At 35.0% G+C, this 22465-nt stretch overlaps 1 protein-coding gene and 1 non-coding gene across 2 annotated transcripts; one reads left to right on the top strand and one right to left on the bottom strand.

Moving 5' to 3' along the window:
• Window positions 1-648: 648 nt before the first annotated feature.
• On the bottom strand, window positions 649-22261 carry LOC127548821 (histone H2A.V). Its single transcript, XM_051976426.1, has 5 exons — window positions 22078-22261; window positions 17111-17188; window positions 7755-7868; window positions 3524-3653; window positions 649-979 (listed from the first exon to the last, which is right to left on the bottom strand). The coding sequence occupies exons 1-5, from the start codon at window positions 22078-22080 to the stop codon at window positions 918-920; spliced, it is 387 nt and encodes a 128-aa protein (XP_051832386.1). The 5' UTR covers window positions 22081-22261; the 3' UTR covers window positions 649-917.
• On the top strand, window positions 5705-5809 carry LOC127552558 (U6 spliceosomal RNA). The gene has a single exon (XR_007951434.1). It is a non-coding gene; the product is annotated as a U6 spliceosomal RNA (small nuclear RNA).
• Window positions 22262-22465: the final 204 nt, after the last annotated feature.

Raw genomic sequence — 22465 nt, 5'->3', positions numbered from 1 at the left:
GTAAGGTGGCAAGTAGGGACAAAGAGTATACATTAGATATTAGTTGACATCAATAGTTCTGTGGGATTCATAAAGAATTTTATAACTATTTTGCGTCTCTACAAACCCTATGAGTTAGGCAATATAAGTATTCTTCTATTTCAAGTTGATATGAATGCTTAGAGAGGCTGATATGTTAATTTCACATCCAAAATAGAACGTGAACCTTGCTCATTATAGAACAAGACCAAGAAACTAAGGCCTACCTAAATCCAGTCCCTGTTCTGCCAGTGAACAACTGGGTGACCTCATTTAATATCTAGGAGCCTCAATGTTCTCATCTGTAAAAGGAGGAGAGTGGATCAGATATCTTTAAAACTCTTTCAGCTCTTAAAACTAAGATTTCATGACAGCTATTATTACTAAATTATGTCCATATCTTCATTCAAAATTCAATGAAGTTGTAATAGCATCTGACAAACTAAGCTTCAAAGAGCTTTACTTTAAGGTAGAAAATATCTTTATATCCCTGCCCTGATATTCATTAAAGGTAAACAATTTTCATCTTAGGTAGGGAAATCCATTTGAGATTCTGTTAAAAATAAGCAAAAACTACCTACTAAATAAAAAACCAAAAGCAACATAGTATGAATAGAATAGCTGAGACAATTTTGTAAAAAATGGTTTTATCAGTCCATTTTTGTATAAAACACATGGGAAGAAACCTAGCCAATCAACACACAAATTGCTGCCACATGACAAGATACTTTGTCAAACTTGGAATCTAAAGAACATACAAATGTTTTATCATGTCTACAGTCAATTGTCTATGCTTTTCCATTTAACTATTTTAAAAAATTCCACATATCCCCATTATTTCTTCTGTCCCAGTTACAGTACAATGAGAGGGAGGAAGAGGGTTGATTTAAAACAACACTCTATGCAGTTTTCTGCTGTCCCTTCTTTCCAATCAGAGACTTGTGGATGTGAGGGATCACACCTAGATTGAAAGAAAAACATGATTATTGGTAAGACTTCTCCCCAGTATCTATAAATTTATTATATAATTCAGTGATAAGTGGTTACATTACAGAAATTATTAGACTGGCAATTAATTTCTTTTTCCATTCTATACCTTTTAAATACTTTTTAAAAAAGTTAAAACACTTAAACATTCCTTAGCTTTATTTCTTATTATATGGAATGGCTCTGTGAAAGAGGGGAGAAATACAAGAAGAAATTTAGGCAACATATAAAAGACATCAGTAAAAATTTACTAAAGAAACACAAGTAGTGTATGTAAATTAATATTACTATGACATTTCTGAGAGTCAAGACTTTTAAAAGTTTTTGTCGTTCAGACCTGTGATTTCATCTATACAGGCAACTTCATTTACCAATGAGGAACAACAATTACTCCATAGCTTTTATTCTAAGATAAATGCCAAACTGATAGCTTAAATAACTTGCTCCAGGGTTGTGTAGTAGTCTAGTATGTTTCAGAGGTGAGACTTGAACCAGGACTTCCTAATTCACAGGCTAGCTCTCTATATACACTATATCACACTGCCTTTTGTGTTATATAACAGAGATAATTTAATAAAAATCATTAATATAGCCACAAGGCAAGTTTTTAAAGAAAGGTTTACTTATGGAAGCAAAGTTACATTTATTTTTATGAAAAATTGTAAATACAAAGTATAAATCCAAAGAATCACAGTTAGGGGAACCTTGATAACCTCTGGGCAATTCTCCATGCTGACAATAGTAAGCTGATGCCTTTTCTGCAGCTTTGTACTGCAGGATAAACTATTATTCTAGAAGTTAAGTCATTGTTTAGGAACCTCAGTGAAATTGAGTCATTGCTTTTGGATGACTATACTTCCAGGTTTTTTCCAGAAAAGTTTTTGTCATTCTCAACAGTTGCATAGCAATATTTTCTACTGTTTGTAAATGTTAAATAATCTGCATACGTGGTGATGCTAGGTCTTATGTTTTGAGGATAGTCTTGTCTCTAATCCATAGGGAATAACACAATTCTGAAGATGGGTGCAAGATGTATTCAGAGTGTTATGTGGCATGAATATTAAGACTGATGGTCTGCTCCATTTTTTTTTCCATTTTGTGTTATTTGAATAACATCATCACATAGAATTCAAACTACCATCAAGGCAGAGCACAGCCTATTAATGGTTAAAGTAAGAAGATAAGCCTGGGAACTTTGGCAGTGGTATATGTCCCACCTCATATTCATTCATCATTCATGCAATTATCACTGCCCTGATGTTACCAATAAATCTTCCTCTTTTTTAGATCCCCAAGTTACCATAGTACTAGACCGGGAATTGAAGACACTTTCCAGTGAGTGCTGAATAACTCACTTTTTGCTGGCACTGGCTACAAGTGAGGGTTTGCTGTATATGATTTGTTCCAAAGTTCAAAAATTATGAAGTATCTATTAAAACACCTATTATATATATTAGAAATAAAAGATATAATCTCTTTTTAATGGAGGAGACAAGTATTTATATATAAACATAATGTGAAAAAGTTATTAACTATCAATAATTATAGCTAATTATATTATTAAGTTATCATACTAATTATAATTAATAGTTATTAACTATTAAGTAGTTAAATAGAAAACAGTTTGGGAGACAGAACTTTAGCAGTTGGAAGGGATTGAAATAGAAGGTGGTTAAGAATTGTCTTAAATAGACTGTATAACAAGAATGGGGAACCTCTAACTACTGAAATCATTTGTACAGTCAACCATAAGTGAAGATGAGCTGACAGCTAGATTTAACAACTCTTTACTGCTTGAGTTCTATAAGTAGATAATTTTGCATAGCCCACAAATGATGCTATAAATACCCAAATGGCCCTTGGCAAAAAAAAAAAAGGTTTCCCACCCCAGCTCTTAGAGGTGAAAATAAAAAAGTGAAAATTTCAGGATGAGGCACAGGCAGAGCCAAGACAGAGATGAGAAATGGGGGGAAGAGTGGGAAAGAGGGGCTTGTGTGAGGGACAGAGAAACAGCCACTTTGGCTGGATTGAAGAATAAGAGAAAGTAATGCCCACCAAAGCTGCAAAGACAGGTAGGCACAAGGTTGTGAAGGACTCACATTTTATCCTAGTGAGAAGAGAAAGCAGCAGGAATAGATAGTAGAAAACATCGTGATCATATCTGCACTTAAGGAAAATGACTTCACCAAAGCCCAAGTAGAGGCCTGACACAATGGGCTGTGAGAAGCAGCATGCAAAGCAGGGAAATGGCAGGGCATGAAGTCAGAACGACTTCAAGAAAGTTCATCTTAGACCTGACAAACTGTTACATGAACATGGGACCCAGGAATGCAGATTTTAAGTTATTCACTGGTATTGGTAGGGTAGGTCTCTAATATAGAAATTCCCCACATGAATGAAAACCAACCAGTCTCTCACAGCCAGTCTCAGTGTGTTTCTGTCTCCGTCTCTCTCTCTCACACTCACACACACATACACACGCCTCCAAATTCCCTATATTTCAAAAGGTATTACATACCGCCACCAGCAATGGTAGCCTTGATAAGGGAGTCCAACTCTTCATCACCACGGATTGCAAGCTGTAAGTGGCGAGGAGTGATACGCTTTACTTTGAGATCCTTAGATGCATTTCCTGCTAGTTCCAGCACCTATAAAAAGTATTCATGAAATAATTTAAGGAAAATTAAGAAAAATTTCAGCTACAACAGTTCATACAAGCCAACTCACATTAAGATCAGAAAAAAAAAAAACTGTATTTTGGCATACAATACAAAATCATAACTACATTAAGGAAATATATTTTGTTTTTTCTTATATTTGTATATTGCTTTATATTTTTATAAGTTCTCTCATATATATTATTTCATCTGATTTTTCAAAAACCAGAGAATAATAGATTTAGAGCTGGAATGGCCCTTAAAAGGCCTCCTAGTTCAATTATCTCATTTTACAAATGAAGAAACTGAGATTTAAAGAAATCACTGAAGTAATAGTAGAACCACAATTTGAACTCAAGTCCACCTTTTCCATTACAGTATGCAAAAATAATCAAACACTGTCCTACCTACCCCTCCAAGCTAAGTCTTTAGGTAATTAATTCCAGCAAAATTATGAAATGCATGTTCAAGAAAAATAAAAAAAATCTCTCTTTAAAATTCAATGTTTTAAAATGTCTGCATTCATTCCCCTGTTTATTTTTGCTTTTACTAGGATTGAACAAACTAAATTTTTTTAGTCTCCACATTTGCATCATTTAGGCAAGTTGAAATAGCAAGATAGCTAGGTGGCATAGTAGATAAAGTACTGGGTCTGAATATTCATAGTCTTCAGTTCAAAAATCTGAGCTCAGATCCACACTAGCTGTGTTACCCTGGGTAAGTCATTTAACCCTATATGCCTCAGTTTTTTCATCTGTTTGGATGAGTGGAGAATGAGTGAAGAAAGAAATGGCAAACCATTCCATTTTTTCCAGAGGAAGCTCTAGTTGGACACAACTGAACAGCAGTAGGGATAGTGGACAGAACAATGACAATTTTATTTCCCAGATGTGTGACCCCAGGCAAGTCACAATCTTACTGTGACTCAAGCAATTCCCTTATTCTTAACATTCACTTCATAATTTTGTTTCATTCTTATACAAATTGTGATCAATCCTAGAGATTGGAGTTGCGTCTCTTAAAGATTCTTGGTATAGACAATTTGCATTAAAACAGTGATGTCAAAAACATCACTTTTAATTAGAGGTCTCTGGCTGTTTCCCCAATTGGTATGTAATTTTCATTAACCTAATTAGGTTCTTTTGAGTTATATATCAATGATTTCTTTTTATTTATCAAGATTGCAAAGCCTTCTCCTCAAACATAATAGGGACAATTATTTAAGTGCTAACTGATTTATGTTTGAATCTTTTAAAACTCTTGTTTCAAGTTGACAATTGAATGTTGTACTTTTTCCTTGTCCCATCTGCATTTTAAACAAAATGTCTATTATCTGAAATCCCTAAAATTGTCGCCATAATTCCAAATTAATATTAAGTACTTCCAAAAAACAGAACTTTAGGTAAAAAAATGACTAGAGGCAGTGTTTTCTACAGTCATAAATGTATGATTTGTCCATAGAAATTGAATTCAAGTGACAAGGTCTTTATGGTGAAATTTAATTATATTTTTCTTTTTCTTTAAAAAGCAAAAAAAAATAATAAACAATGTGATTGTGCTCCTTAGCTGTACTGTACTGACAAGAAATGGAGAAAGAGAAGAAAAGTCCCACCTGTTTGATGGGACTTGGACAAAATCTCTCAATGAGATATTGCTTGGGTAGAATCTGGGTTGGTTCCCTGAACAGTGAATAGTGTCTGTCTTTTCAAAGAGGAAATTTGTGTACTAGCCTATTTCACTCTATCCACTTGACCAGGTCTACTCCATTCCAAACAATCCTCTATTCACTTGAATCTCTGAATTTCTAGAGATAAGAGACTTACTCTGTATTTGGAAGGAGACAATATGGTTGATTCTTTATTGGTATAATATTAAACAAGCATTATATCTGTCAGCAAAAACCCACTGAAGTAAGCATCTCCTTGAAGCTTAATAGCATCTTCCAGAGTGACTTAGTACCAGGACAAATAAAAACAATTACATTATATATGTGTGTGTGTCAATCACATGTATATTTTCTTGTTAAAATGTATTTTTACTGCTTGCTTTGTTTGGCAGCATATATACTGAAATTGGAACAATAGAGAAGATTAGCATAGTTCCTACGCAAGGATGATATATAAATTTGTGAAGTATATTTCATATTTATATATATGTATATTTCTATGTGTGAGAGAACCTATTTAAGTAATTTTAAAGTCTGTTAAATCAGAGAATATAGATTATAAACCATAGCCCCACTTAATTTGCCCAATTCTGTTAATATCTTAATTCCCTCAGTGATAAACAGCTTGAAACCTTTAAAATCATTTCTGGTTCCTTCCTGTCATTGCCTATTCAAATATCTCACCCAATCCAGCTGATTTTTGTCTGTTAAAATATCTCCTGAATTTACCTTTTCCTATTCACTTATTATTGCTACTTCAATCAAAATCTCATGTTAATATTCGTTTCCATTATACCTATACAACTTAACATTCCACTGCAATTTCCCACTATCTACTGTCATGTACTATTGTAGTGAACAGAGAGCTGTCCTGGGAACCAGAAAGACCTGATTTCAAGTTCTAGCTTAGATACATGCCAATTGTATGACCTTGGAGGTCACCCTAACCTTTCACTATTCTAGACAACTACTTAAGATTCTAAATTGCAGAGAGGTACCAATTTTCATTAGTAAAAGCAGTTTCCTCATCCACAAATTCCCTACCAAAGCTTCTTAAACTGTGGTTCCAGACTTCATATGAAGTGGTGAAAATTATGATTTATTTATTAACTATCAATGATTTGTTTATATACCTATTTTATATATCTATATACGTAGGATCATATAAAAATTTCTGAGATAAAATCCTGCCCTATACCATTGAAACTCCAAGCCCAGCCCTCATATACTATGCCAAAGTACTTTTCAAAATAAACCAAAAAATTTAACTTTCTTGTTTTTTCTTAGTAGTTCAGTGATCCAAAGCAATCCCAATAGACTTTGGACAGAAAATGCCATCTGCATTCAGAAAAAGAACTAAAGAGACTGAATGTAAATCAACACATGCTATGTTCTTTTTTTTTTTAAATCTTTCCCCTGATTTTCCCCTTTTGATCTGATTTTTCTCTCCCAACATGATTCATAAAGCAATGTATAACCTAATCACATTCACACCCTGTAATCTTTTAAAATAATCTAGGGAAAAATCTTGGAATATCCTAAAATGTAACTTGTGGTAGCCTATTTATGAAACTTTAAAGTTACACAAATTATACAAATGCTATACAATAAAAACTCATTTTTCTAGAATTCAACCACCCAGACTCAGAAACAGGAAGTATTAATTTTTAGAAACTATTTCAGCAACTCAAGGGGCACCCCCTTTTCTTTGATTACTTCAGTGTGCACAACTGTGTTCTAGCAGATTGAAGGTTCCCAGAATTTGACTTGTGAAATAATTAAATTTGTTTTTCTTGAAATAAAACAATTTCTCACATTTAATTTCAAAACAATTTCATAATGTTTAACCCCATCACAAATGTATAGCACCATCATTAAACTGTGGACTAAATAGGTATTTTAGCAACATGTCTGGTAACTAGTAAGTGCTATGTAAAGTAAGTTGTTCTTAAGCTATCTGGTAGGATAACCTGCAATCCCCTGACATTCTGTGTTGGAAAATGAATCGAGAGTCTAAACAAAGACTTAAAGGCTATTTTGAAAACAAAACCTGTGAGTTGGGGATCTTTTTAGTAGGGTAGCAGATCTAACAAGAGGAATCTGAGGGAATGGTAAAATCAATTTATATGTAGACTGTATTTAGCTCTAGGTCAAAGCTTCTTAAACTGTGGGTCATGACCTCATATGGGGTCATATAACTAAATATGAGAATTGTGAAATTATGATTTAATATCAGTAAATGTTTGATTTGTATACTTATATACCCAGGATCATATAAAAACTTCTTGAGTAAAACGGGTTTGCAAGTGAAAAGGTTAACAACACCTAATTAATAACATTTTTGGAGACTGTATGTACAACTAGAAAGTATCTTTAAAATGTTTATTAGTGGACTAGTAATTAATATTTTTAAAAAATCCACAAACCTCAGCAGTGAGATACTCCAGAATTGCAGCACTATATACTGCAGCAGTAGCACCCACTCTTCCATGGCTTGTGGTACGAGTCTTCAAGTGTCTATGGATACGGCCCACTGGGAACTGAAATGGAAATAATTTCAATTATGAAGCACTTTAAAAAGCTAAGTTACTTTATATTTTATTTAGAATAAACTGCTAGAACAATAATTGGAATAATTATAAAAAGAAAAAACTTAGTTCAGTTAAAAAAATTATCATTTCAGATTAATTTCTTTGGCAATTATTGCTTCTACGATTTAACTCCTGAGTTCTGGACTAGAAATTGAATTCCTGGCAAGGAAAGAGTAAGTTTTACCTTTTTTCTTCTTGAGAATAAGAAAATGGAAAAGAAAAGGTCTATTTTGATAGAAAGCTTCGCATTTCTCTCACAAGTGGCAAGATTCAAAGAAGCAAATATTACTTGAGCAGAAGTTAAAAGTTTTAATCATTAAATAACTCTTACCTGTTTTTTGGGTCCCTTTTACACCAAGGCCTTTCTTGACCATTCTAATTGTTATTCTTTTTCCTCCCTCATTTTCAAATACTTTCTATTTACTTATCTGTGAAACAATGCTATTTTCTGCTAGGCTTTAAGATCTCTGATGGCAGGGACTAGTTTCATTTTAGTCTTGGTATCTTTAGCACCTGGGTGCTCAACAAATGTTTATTAAATTGAATTAAAATTTCATCAGTTTTCATAGGCACAATGATTACTTCTACATAGTGGATACCCAATATTCAGCTCTCCTAAACTCTGACTAGTTCACCAACTGCCCAGTGGATATCTTGATATCCTATAGGCCAGGCCCCTCAAATTTACTGTCTGCAAAAAGAACTCATTATTATCTTTTGCTCAAAACTCTCCCCTCTTTCTGCCAAGGTCCTCCCTTCCCCAGTTACTCAAGTTTGGAATATTGGTACCATTTTCTACCCCTTTCTCTGAGCTTACATATATAATCCATTGCCAAATCCTGTTATTTCTAGATCCCCCACATATCTTCACTCACAGCCACTCTTTTAGTACAGACCTTTTTTACTTCTCCTCTACTGCAAGTTATGTCTCCTGGTCTAAAATCTTGTTCCAATCTATTTTCCACTCAAGTATCAGAAGTGATTTCCCTAAAAAGTCAGTCTGATCATGTTAATTTACCCCCCCTTACACAATATCTTCCAATGGTTTATTATTCCCAGGATCATACATGAAATTTTATACCATTTAAACTTATTACAACTTAACTCCCCTATCTTTCTACTCTTAAACTTGACTCTTTTCCACAAAGTTTTTCACTTGCTATTCCTCACTCAAGAGAGCCTATTTTCCTTCCCTCTGTTATTAAACTAGCTATCTGCCATGCTTCAAAATTTTTGTCTCTTAAGAGTTCCTAACTTCCTTCAAGACTAAATATACTTCCTGCAGGAACCCCTTTCTAGACCTTTTTTTTTTTTTAAATAACTTTTTATTGACAGAACCTATGCCAGGGTAATTTTTTACAGCATTATCCCTTACATTCACTTCTGTTCCGATTTTTCCCCTCCCTCCTTCCACCCCCTCCCCTAGATGGCAAGTAGTCCTATATATGTTAGATATGTTACAGTATATCCTAGATACAATATGTGTGTGCAGAACCAAACAGTTCTCTTGTTGCACAGGGAGAATTGGATTCAGAAGGTATAAATAACCCGGGAAGAAAAACAAAAATGCAAGCAGTTTATATCCATTTCCCAGTGTTCTTTCTTTGGATATAGCTGCTTCTGTCCATCATTTATCAATTGAAACTGAATTAGATCTCTTTATCGAAGAGATCCACTTCTATCAGAATACATCCTCAAACAGTATCATTGTTGAGGTATATAATGATCTCCTGGTTCTGCTCATTTCACTTAGCATCAGTTCATGTAAGTCTCGCCAGTCCTCTCTGTATTCATCCTGCTGGTCATTCCTTACAGAGCAATAATATTCCATAACGTTCATATACCACAATTTACTCAACCATTCTCCAATGGATGGGCATCCATTCATTTTCCAGCTTCTAGCCACTACAAACAGGGCTGCCACAAACATTTTGGCACATACAGGCCCCTTTCCCTTCTTTACTATCTCTTTGGGGTATAAGCCCAGTAGAAACACTGCTGGATCAAAGGGTATGCACAGTTTGATAACTTTTTGAGCATAGTTCCAAATTGCTCTCCAGAATGGCTGTTCCACCAACAATGTATCAGTGTCCCTGTTTTCCCACATCCCCTCCAACATTCCGCATTATCTTTCCCTGTCATTCTAGCCAATCTGACAGGTGTGTAGTGGTATCTCAGAGTTGTCTTAATTTGCATTTCTCTGATTAATAATGATTTGGAACATATTTTCATATGTCTATAAATGGTTTTAATTTCTTCGTCTGAGAATTGTCTGTTCATATCCTTTGACCATTTATCAATTGGAGAATAGCTTGGTTTCTTATAAATTAAGAGTCAATTCTCTATATATTTTGGAAATGAGGCCTTTATCAGAAACTTTGACTGTAAAAATGTTTTCCCAGTTTATTGTTTCCCTTCTAATCTTGTCTGCATTTGTTTTGTTTGTACAAAAACTTTTCAATTTGATATAATCAAAATTTTCTATTTTGTGGTCAATAGTGATTTCTAGTTCTTCTTTGGTCATAAATTCCTCCCTCTTCCACAGGTCTGAAAGGTAAACTATCCTATGCTCTTCCAGTTTATTTATAATCTCATTCTTTATGCCTAGGTCATGAACCCATTTTGACCTTATCTTGGTATATGGTGTTAAGTGTGAGTCAATGCCTAGTTTCTGCCATACTAATTTCCAATTTTCCCAGCAATTTTTGTCAAATAATGCTTTCTTATCCCAAAAACTGGGGTCTTTGGGTTTGTCAAACACTAGATTATTAAAGTTATTGGCTGTTTTGTCCTTTGAAACTAACCTATTCCATTGATTAACTGTTTAGACCCTTTTAATGTTAAAGTCTTATCCTGAAAGATTACTTTCTACTCTATATGTATCTTTTTTTTTAATTCATTCATTCATTCATTTATTTATTAAATAACTTTTTATTGATAGAACCCATGGCAGGGTAATTTTTTACAGCATTATCCCTTGCACTCACTTCTGTTCCGATTTTTCCCCTCCCTCCCTCCACCCTCTCCTCCAGATGGCAAACAGTCCTTTACATGTTGAATAGGTTACAGTTATATGTATCTTGTAAAGTAAAATTCTTAAGGGCAGAGATTGCTTTTGTCTTTCTTCACATCCCCTGCATTCAGGACAGTGCCTGACAAATAATTATATATTTGTTGATTGACTTTTATACATTCATGAACAAATTTATGTTATCAACAAGATATTCAACACCACTCAACAAACTTGTCATCTCTTGCTTATTTCCTAACATACATTACACTGACCATTTCCAGGCCTTTTCTGTCCTAGTTGCATCTATTTCATTAAGAATATATATTTAGCATAGTCAAAAGATATGAATAGATAATTTTCAGATGATGAAATTGAAACTATTTCCACTTACATGAAAGAGTGTTCCAAATCACTATTGATCAGAGAAATGTAAATTAAGACAACTCTGAGATACCACTACACACCTGTCAGATTGTCTAAGATAACAGGAAAAAATAATGATGAATGTTGGAGGGGATGCGGGAAAACTGGGACATTGGTGCATTGTTGGTGGAGTTGTGAAGGAATCCAACCATTCTGGAGAGCAATCTGGAATTAGGCCCAAAAAGTTATCAAACTATACATACCCTTTGATCCAGCAGTGCTACTACTGGGCTTATATCCCAAAGAGATCTTAAAGGGGGGAAAGGGACCTGTATGTGCCAAAATGTTTGTGGCAGCCCTGTTTGTAGTGGCTAGAAATTGGAAAATGAATGGATGCCCATCAATTGGAGAATGGCTGGGTAAATTGTGGTATATGAATGTTATGGAATGTTATTGTTCTGTAAGAAATGACCAGCAGGATGAATACAGAGAGGCTTGGAGAGACTTACATGAACTGATGCTAAGTGAAATGAGCAGAACCAGGAGATCATTATACACTTCGACAACGATATTGTATGAGGACATATTTTTTTGGGCAGAGATAGAACCAAGATGGTAGAAAGCAAGCAGAACATTGTCTGAGCTTGCCCCAGCTTCCCTCTGAATACTAGATCAAGCCTCCTAATGGATTTTGGAGTGACAGAATCTACAAACATTTGGAGTGTAATATCTTAAGGTATTTTAAGATATTACAGCTTAAGATATCTTGGAAGGGCTTTAGGAAAGGTCTGTCTCATTGGGCAGAGGGGAATGCAGGCCAGCACCGGTGCAGCACAGGAAATCTGGTAGGAGGCTCTTAGCCAAAATATAGCAGTGTTGGCTACTCTGTCCTGATTCAGAAGGCCAGTTGATCAGCAAACTATCGGTGAGACCTCCAACATGACGCAGAAGCCAAAATGTGAGCCCCCAATCTCCAGTATAATAATCGGGATTTAGTCAGGCCCACCCAGAGCAGTGAAAAAGCCTGCAGTACCAACAGCCCTAGCCCCAGTCTCAGTCCAGAGAAGTCAGTGAGAGCCCCCCGTCTCTCTGCAAAAAAGCTAGGGACAATTTCTCTTAAAAAGGAGCAAAAAAGCAAAAAGAGCTCTGACTATAGAAAGCTACTATGGAGACAGAGAAGATTAGATCACAAATGCAGAAGAGGGCAAAATGTCTTCAGAAGAAGCCTCAAAGCAGAATATGAACTGATCTCTAGCTCAAAGGAACTCTCTTGGAAGAATTCAAAAAGGTTAAAAGAGGGATCGAAGGCAAATGGGGGAAAAAAATGAGAACTTTGTAGTAGAATTATAAAAGTTTTGGGAAAAAAGCCAACCACCTGGAAAAGGAAGAGCTAAAATTGACTGAAGAAAATAATTCTAGGCAGAAGTAAAAGGGGAAAGGGATAAGAAGGGGGAAGGGGGACTGAAAAGAGGGAGGGCAAATTGAAGGAAGTGGTGGTCAGAAGCAAAACATGGTGAAGAGAAAAAGGATGAAAGGAGAAAAAACCTGGGAAAGATAGGATGGTGGGATATATGTGAATGTAAATAGGATGAATTCTCCCAGAAGAATGCATTAAAAGTGAGATTGCTATATGTTGTTTACAAGAAACACATCTGAAGTAGAAAAATACATACAGACTAAAGAGATAAAAGGCTGGAGAAAAATCTATTATGCTTTAGCTGAAGTTTAAAAAGTAGGAGTAGTGATCCTGATCTCAGATCAAGCAAAAGCAAAAACAGATCTAATTAAAAGAGATAGGAAAGAAACTACATTTGTTGAAGGGAAACACAGATAATGATGTAATATCAACATTAAACATATATACACTAAGTAGTATAGTACCCAAATTTTCTAAGAAGTTAAGTGAATTTCAAGAAATAGATAGCAAATTATATCACTGGGGGAATCTCAATCTCCCTCTATCAGAACTAGATAAATATAACCACAAAACAAACATGTTATTTAGAAAAATTCAAATTAAGACACTTACTCTGAGGTACTAGTTCATACCTCTCAGATTGCTAAGATGATGGAAAAAAAAACAATGAAATTTTGGAGGGAATATGGGAAAACTAGGACAGTAATGGTTAGTGGAGCTGTGAAATGATCCAACCATTCTGGAGAGCAATTTGGAACTATGCCCAAAAGGTTATAAAAATGTGCATGTTATTTAATCCAGCAGTGTCTCTATTGGATCTGTATCCCAAAAAAATCATAAAAGAGGACCTATATATGCAAAACTGTTTGTAGCAGCTCTTTTTGTAGGAGCAAGGAACTGGAAATTGAATGGATGCCTATCAGTTAGGGAATGGCTGAATAAGTCATGGTATACAAATGTAGTGGAATATTATTGTTCTATAAGAATTGGATTAACAGATTGATTTCAAAAAAGCCCGATTTAAATGACCTGAGGCTGAATGAAGTGAGCAGAACCAAAAGAACATTGTATTCAGTAACAAGAAGATTATGTGATGATCAACTGTGATGGACTTGGCTCTTTTCAAGAATGAGGTGATTCAAGGCAATTTCAATAGACTTATGATGGAAAGTGTCATCTACATCCAGAGAGGAAAACTGTGGAGACTGAATGTGGATCAAAACATAGAACTTTCACCTTTTTTTGCTGTTTCATTGAATTTTTCCTTTTAATCTGATTTTTTTTTGGTGTAGCATGACAAATATGGAAATATGTTTAGAAGAACTACACACATTTAACCTATATCTGATTCCCTGCTCTCTTGGGGAGAGGGAGAAAAAATTTGGAACATAAGGTTTTTCAAAGGTGAATGTTGAAAATTATCTATGCATATATTTTGGGAACCCCTCTCCTAAAATGAATGTTGAAAATTATCTACATGTAATTGGAAAAATAAAAAAACTATTGAACGAAAAAAAAAAAACCCTGCACAGATCTGCATGCAGAGTTCATTGATTCTCTCTGTGGAGGTAGATAGCATTTTTCATTGTTAAGTCATTCACAGTTGATCATAGGACAATACTAATGTTATTATGTACAATGTTCTCCTGATTCTGTCACTTTACTTTGTATCAACTTATATAAGTCTTTCCAGGTTTTTTTCTCCAATAGTATTTAATTTTTCCAATTACTTGTAAAGATAGTTTAACATTTATTTTTATGAGATTCTGAATTCCAATCTTTGTCTCCTTCCCTTACCTCCCCAAGAGAGCAATTTTGACATAGGTTATACAATTTTTTGGGGGGGAGGGAGAGGGGAGAAGAGACAATTGGGGTTAAGTGATTTGCCCAAGGTCACACAGCTAGTGAGTATTAAGTGTCTGAGACAATTTTAATTCGAGTCCTCCTGAATCCAATAGCTAATAGGTGCCACCTAAAACTGATAATTCTTGAGAACAGAACAGAATAAACAGAATAAAGATTTTTTTTCAATTTTTTTTTGTTGTCTCCTTCCCCCCAAAATGGCTGATGTGGAAATACGTTTTACATGACTTCCTATGTATAACAGGTATTATATTTCTTGCCTTCTTAATGGGTGAGAAATAAGTTGGAGGGAGGCAATTTGGAACTGAAAATAAAAAATAAAACAAAAATTCTAATTCTACTGGGCTATGTGGTCATGGTGAAGTTTAGGTGATAAGTTAAACAGGAGCAGAAGTCAGTTTGAAAAGTTATACAGAGCATTTATAGTTAAGATACTTAAGATTCCCATGCTCCATAATTTATCAATTCTAGTCTGTCAATTACATTTTCTTTTTAAATCTTTCTTTCCTTAGTCACTAGTAAAATCTTTTTTGAAAAACAAAACACACAAAAAACACTTTCTAAACTTTTTAAGGTAAAAGAGGATTGATGCTCAGGTCAGGAACCAGAGTACTGCAGAGTCTTTTCAAGGATTGATGACAGAGAAAACAAGATCTAGAGCACAGTGAAAGACAGTTCCTTTCCTTTTTTAGGTCATTTTTAAATTAACCAATCAATAAAGCATTTTAAAAACACTTATTATGTGGTAGGCACTGTTAAGTATTTTAGATACAAGAAAAAGTAAAAACAATCTCTGCCTATGAGAAGCTAATCCCAGTATGAGATATAGATCATTTAAAATGAAAGTTCTCATTGTACATACACAGTAATAGCAAGATTATGTGATGATTAACTGTGATGGACTTGGCTCTTCTTAACAATGACGATTCAAAACAATTCCAATAGACCTGGTATGGAAAATGCCATCTGCACCCAGAGAGAGAATTAGGAAAAATAAATATGGATAGTCATAGCATTTTCACTTTTTAAAAAAATTTGTTTGCTTTTTCTTTCTCATGTTTTTCCCCCCCTTTGGTCTGATTTGTCTGATACAATATGACAAATATGAAAATGTTTAAGGATTGCACCTATTTAATCTATATTAGATTACTTGCTGTCTTGGGGAGGCAGAAAAATATGGAACATAAAAACGAATACTGAAAACTATCTTTATAAAAAAAGTTCTGTTTCAAGATTCATTGGTTGAATAAATCCCAATTCCGCCTGTAATTACTTGTTTATAAGGTCCTGTCCCTTCTCCATCTAATTTCCCTACCAATGCTCCACATGTCACCATTTCTTTACAATTTCTTTTAGATCTTTTTTCCTTCTAGGAAAGAGGTAGCATAATATAGTGGAAAGAGTGCTGAACTTGGAATCAAAAAAGAACTAGGTTTCAGTCCTAGGTCTGTTACTAGTTACATGATAATAAACTAGGTATTAAACTTGGTTAAACCAAAATAATCTGTAAAATGGTTAAATACTTACAACTACCTACTATATAAGATTACTATGAGAAAAAAAAAATCATTGTAAAATTTAAAATGCTATTTAAATGGGATTTGTCAAGTATCTCCTATTCTGGAAGGGCAGAGGGAAGCAAAAGATAAGGAAATGGCTGAGCAAATGGTAGTGTAGGAATATAATGAAATATTACTGAACCCTAAGAAATGGCAAATGATGAAAAAAGATGACTGCACAAAATTCTTAGTAGTGTAAGTTCAAGATTTTTACAAAAGCAACAAACAAATATCTCTTTTTCTAGCATCTTTAACAACTTCCTTTCTAGTGAATTCTTTGCACAAATGTCTGCTAGCTTAAAAAAACCTTCACCTAATTTTTAGCCTCAGTATTATCTCCTTTCTTTAATCGGGAATAATTTCCTCTACTGTGGTTTTTACCACCATCTAGATGGAAGCAATACTTTCAAATATTCCAATGACTTCCCTATTTTGAACTTCAACTAGCTCTTGGCACTAATGACCACACCCTGTTTCTTGAAATTCTCTTTAACTATTCTGATTCTCCTCTGAATCTTCTTTCCCCTGGTTCCTAAAAGTCAGTTTCTCCAAGGCACCATTCTTATCCCCATGCTTTTTTTTAATGGATATACTCTCTCATCATTTTCCAATGATGGAACTTTTACTTTTAAATTCATAATGGTAGTAATAAAACCTAATATTTATGTATACAAAAACCCTATGTATGAGATAGCTACTATTATTATTCTAACTAGAGATGAAGAAACTGAGGTTCAGTAATTTTCCAGGATCACATTACTTAGTACCTAAGGTATGAATAGAATTCAAGCCTTCCTAAATCCAAATCTCTTATTCACCATATCCTAATAAATCTCCATATCTATTATCTTCAACCATAATTTTCTAAAAGTCTGCTGGACACTAATTAGAGATGCATCTTTATTAAGTTTCAGAATTATACCACTCATGAGAAAAGAAAAATTGATCCAAAATAAATTAATTTTGCACACATTACCTGTAGTCCAGCTCTTTGTGAGCGAGACACTGCCTTAGCCTTGGCCTTCCCACTGTCTTTTCCAGCTTTGCCTCCAGCCTAAAAATTACAAGGAAAAAAATGATTTCTGAATAAATCCTATAGCTTTACTTTATATCTTTAAACAAATGAAACCCCTCCCCCCATCACAACTATCTTGCATTAAGATTAAAATAACAAGATTCCTCTATTTTCATTTTCATTTGATATATTGATTGCTTTTATTGATGTATTATTCCCCTTACCTCCCATTATCTTTTTCTCTATTTTACAAAGATTATCTTTGTGGGTGGAAAGGATATATTTGGAAACGAAAGTGATAAAACAAAAATTATAGGTAAAATTTTACATTTGACAAAAATAAGGTTAAATTTAAAAACTGTTACAAAATATTATTAGCCTGTCCTTCCTTGAATGTCTTACTAAGCTTAAGGGTTAACACAAAGAAATTGTTCGAATATTTCCCATTCACTTTGTAGAATTAAATCAAAAACCAAAATAAGCAATATTATTAAACATTCTAAAAGCTTGCTCCTTGGCAAATAGTATCTCTATTTCTATTAAAGGTATTACCTTAGACCCCAGTGTCTTAAAATGAAGGTTGTGATCCCATAAGGGGTCTTATAATTATGATTCATTTTCAATAACTTTTAATTTGTATACCCAGGATCATGTAAAAATTTCTAAGACCAAAGGTTTAAAAAGCCCTGCCCTTAGGTATACCATCAAAAGATTATCAAAATCAGAGAAGGTGCAATATATTAAAGTAACTAGTTATAATTGATATTCAAGAACTTTAAATCCTAAAGATAAAAAAAAAAATCGGAACTGCAGAATCCTTTATACTTTATTTTAAAGACAATTTTTTGAAAAGTTAGTTTTAAACAACAAGCTTAAAAATATATACATCTGTTTATACTTTCACAAATATAAAACTAGTTATTCTGTATGTTTCTATTGCTTTTTTTTTGGGAGGGGCCCTTATATACAAATTTTTCATTTCATAGACATTACTCAATGTCTCTATATCAAACTTTAAGGGAAATTTGTCAAAACAATGTCTAGCTAATTTTGATTGTCTCCACTAATATAATAATAATGATAATGTTTATAGTAGCAACATAAAAGAAATATCCATTTGAAAGTTGAAGGTTGAATTGTGATCAGATGAAATTAAAACAATTTATATTTTCTCATCAAATTGAATCACTTTGTCTTTCAGGCAAATTTAAGAAACTATGATAGTTCCTCCTCAGTCTCCACTGTCCACCCTGCATCATCATTTAATTAAGATTTCAATTAGGGTACCATTAGTGGAGAAATCCCACACTTAATAATGAAGTGATACAATATATGAAAAAGAAGTTGTTCTCAAAGTCTTAGTTGGGTTTTTATGTCTTAAAAGCTTAAAGCCCCACTAAGACTTTTAGAATACTCGAGGTCACCTCAATATACTATACAGTATCAAGGACATAACACACTATCATCCCTTCCTTATGACACAAAACCATTATTTTATTGTGGTTGAAAAAAATCTATTTTATCTTTCTTTACAAATGTAATCTTATCAAAAGGAATCACCCTATTGCCATGGTAATAAAATTATTAGAGTGCTTGGACAAAGTAAATGAATAGCTTAAACTTATGAACTTTAAACTGTCAAAGCACAGGAATGAAAGACAGATCATGAAACAAACTCGTATTTACTAAGTCTTGGCACTGATCTTTAAATTCTTTCCCCAATTTGTACCATAAGGTACCATTTAACAGAATATAAATTTTAGATGACAGGCAAGTTTGATAATTAAGCATACTTGTATTTTTGTAGATTCGGGAACTACTGTTGCCACTTATTTTACTATGTTTGCAATAAACTGACAAGGTATTACTAAGTTTCTGAAAGGTCCATTAATTTTTTCCTGATGCCAGGAAAGCATGGAGGCAACTTCGTTCATAGTTTTTTGTACCAATTTAGTTCACAAGTTCTGGAGAGCCGCAGATCTAATAAATTTCTCACATACTAATTTTTATTGTGCTACCCAAAATATAAAGGGACCTTTTGGCACTAAATCTGCTTAAAGTTGACTCTTTACTTAAAATGGTAATTGTTACCACATTATCACACAAATTTTTTAAAGTTAGAAGTTGCAAAAAAGTTACATAAAAAATGACAACAGGAGCAGGTAGGTGGTGCAGTGGATAGAGTACCAGCCCTGAAGACAGGAAGGACCTGAGTTCAAATCTGACCTCAGACACTTAACACTTCCCACAGCTAGGAACTTGCTTAAGGCAAGTCACTTAAGCCCAATTGTCTCAGTTAAAAAAAAAAAAGAAAAAAAGACAACATATATAATCACACCAGCTATAGTATAATCTCATTTTATTCACTCTTTTATAGGTTTATTACATGGCTGCAAAAATGGTACAAGGAACTTTTTGTTACAAACCAATCATTTATTTGAACTAATTTTTGAATGGGGTACATTTTTCTGTATATACAACTCATTTTAGTTGAAAAAGATTTGTCAATTATTCAAATGCAAATTTTGAGAAAACTGTTAAGTGAAACATTAATTCCAAGCCAAAAGATTTCAAAGGGCCACCACTTTTATATTAATTATGAATTATAAAATTATGCCTTTAGCAATTAGTTCAGAATGTCAGTTCTGTAATAATAACTGTGGTTCATTCTATTCTAATATAAAGGTACACAAGATTTCACAACAATTCAGATGTTAAACTGAATAGAATCTAATCTTCTAAGTATGAAAACAGGATCCAAGATATTTTAATTTGCTATAATCATGCCTCCCTCAAAAGCACTAATAATAAACTGAAGTAAATATTAATTTTCCTTTTCCTCTTTCCCTTAAGTTTCAGATTCCTAAAATGGCACAATCTGTGATAAAATGCTCTAAATCAAAAAAAAAAAAAAAAAAGCAAAACAAAACACCACAACTCAATACAGTCCTCATTATTTGGCAATACTAATGCACTTAATATTGATAAACCATTACCATATACCTCACACCTCTAGATTGGCTTAAAAGATTTTATGCAATGACCAAACACTCAAACACTAGTTCAAGTAAGTTTGATTGATATAAATTGGATCTTGGTTTCTACCAATTAAAGTTATTTGAAAACTAAAATGATTTACTAATATAAAACAAATATCTAATGTGAAGAGTATTGGACTAAAGTCCTTTCTGGGTCCAAAAGTATATGATTACTATAAATATTCTCTCTTCTTCCCCATCATAGTTTTGTCCAGTTCTGTAGTAAGGATTGTTTTTATTATATTCCAAACTTATCACATAAGCTTGTCACCTAAAAATTTGAAGAATAAATGATTTGGGTTCCTTTTCCTAACCAAGATCAAAATTCAAAAAAACAAAACAAAACAGCAGCTAAAATATAAGACCGCAAAATATAGTGAGAAGGCTACTCCAATTTGGGGATGGGGAGAATAGGATTTCATCTGTATAGGGAGCTCCTGATGAGGAGCTTCCTCTACCATGGTAGGTTAACATTTTTTCTGCAACTTGTAATTATGTAATAAAAGATCTTGCCCAGGATCTCAAATCGTGATAGTAATGTTAGCATATTTTAAGCTAATTATTGCTGCAACTTTTAAAATATATTTCCAACAAAAATGACTAGATAACCCCAAAAAGTTAAGTAGGCTGTCTTAGCTTCTTAGTAGAGCTGAAAAGAAACTTTAAAACCATATACTGCGAACCAAGATGTGGTTTTTGGATTCAAGAAATCGGTAATGGAATAAAATATCTTGTTTTTAAAAGACAGTCATGATTTCTAGTCGGGGGGGGGGGGGGAGGAAGAGAGAAGTAAAAGAACATTTTCATTCACAAATTTGATTACTCAAATATTAAGCCATCAAATACAAAAGTGTGAGACCTCATTTCTGAAGCTGTATCCTTTTAGAATTCATTTGATTATCATTCGAAAGTAATTTAGATATACCCCCCCCCTTTTTGTTGGTTAAGTTTCACTTTCCCCTTTCTTAAAACTACACATTTAATTTCCATTCACATTCTTCTAAACGTCCTCCACCTTGGAAAGAAAAAAGCACCGAATAAGCTCCAAACATACTGGATCAGTTGTCTTTTCTGATGACAGACCTAATGTGATGTTGTTGGCATTTTTTATTTGCCAGCCCAGAAGCAAATGCTCAATTTGGGGCAAATAGCAAAGAAATGCATTTATGTCCTCTCCTTGTCCAAACTCCAAGTTTCTTTAAAAAAAAAAAATTGGAAATCTCGATTATAATCACTCATTCTGCATTTCCTCACTTTCCATTAAAAAACAAAACTAATTCAGATCAGGGATGTAAACAGTGACAGAATTTGTTTGGGAAAAACCAGCATGTTGCTTACGTGAGTTTATCATGACAAAGTACCCGTGAGAGTTGGGGGAGTTTGCGCCTTTTTCAAATGCTGGGCAGGGAACCTTTGGGACCAAGGGAAACAGTGCCTAAGTCCCCAGCTCTAAGGCTGACTCAAAATAACTCGTCTTTTAAAAGCCGAATCACAACCCTCCCGCACTCTAGCCCTTGGCTGCGGCTGTTCCCGGAGCCTCCTCCCCTGGGGGCGTGGTCTGTCCCAACTTGGGAGCTCGGATCGGCCCCGGCGTTGGGGCTCGGAGCTCAGCCCCGGAGGTGGGCAGGACTCTCAGCAAACTCCAAGATCAACAGGTAAGCGTGCGTCCCACGGCCGCTGGGCGCGAAGGACAAATCGTTCGCTGCCCCAGTCCGCCCCCTAGGGGATCCCTTTGCAACCCGCAAGATTCGTCTCGGCTGCTGCCGGCACCTGCGTCCCGGCGCGCCCGGGCCCTCCGCCGGGGGAGGGGAAGCGCCAACTGGCTCTTGCCCCGCCCCAATCGGCTTCGTTCCCCGCCTCCGGCCCGGCTCGGCCCAGCCCGGCCCTCACCATGGTCTCAGCGCTGCTTCGGACACTGCGTAGTTGTCGCTCCCTCCGCTAGGACGCGGCGCCCGATCTGTCTCACCCCAGCCCGAGAGCTCGGCACCGACTCGGACAGCAGTCTCGATCCGCTGCCGCCGCCGCCACTATCCCTAGCTCCAACCGCTGGAACTACCGCCGCCACCACCGGAGCCCCAGACAATAAGCCGCCTCCCCCCGCGCGCTCAGCTCTGCCAATACCCGCGCGCCTTGCTGGTTTGAACCCTCACAGCGACCCAATCGCGCATCTCCTTCTAACACGGCTCCGCCTTGCTTCGCCTCCTCGCTAACGGCTGTTTGTTTTTGCACACGGCGCGTGAGGGCGGGGCCTACCGGCCCAACACCCAACAGATTTGTG

The sequence above is a fragment of the Antechinus flavipes genome, chromosome 2, assembly GCF_016432865.1.
Source record: "Antechinus flavipes isolate AdamAnt ecotype Samford, QLD, Australia chromosome 2, AdamAnt_v2, whole genome shotgun sequence".
In the NCBI taxonomy this organism is placed as follows: domain Eukaryota; kingdom Metazoa; phylum Chordata; class Mammalia; order Dasyuromorphia; family Dasyuridae; genus Antechinus; species Antechinus flavipes.
The sequence above is the reverse complement of the archived record's forward strand: the minus strand, read 5'-3'. Positions and strand labels throughout refer to the sequence as shown.

Excerpts from the sequence above, each read along its gene's own strand:
- LOC127548821 (XM_051976426.1), bottom strand. Across the intron at positions 7,869-17,110 it reads CACAAAGAGCTGGACTACAG|TTCCCAGTGGGCCGTATCCA; the intron begins GTAATGTGTGCA and ends TTTCCATTTCAG. Across the intron at positions 3,654-7,754 it reads TGGAGTATCTCACTGCTGAG|GTGCTGGAACTAGCAGGAAA; the intron begins GTTTGTGGATTT and ends TACTTTTTATAG.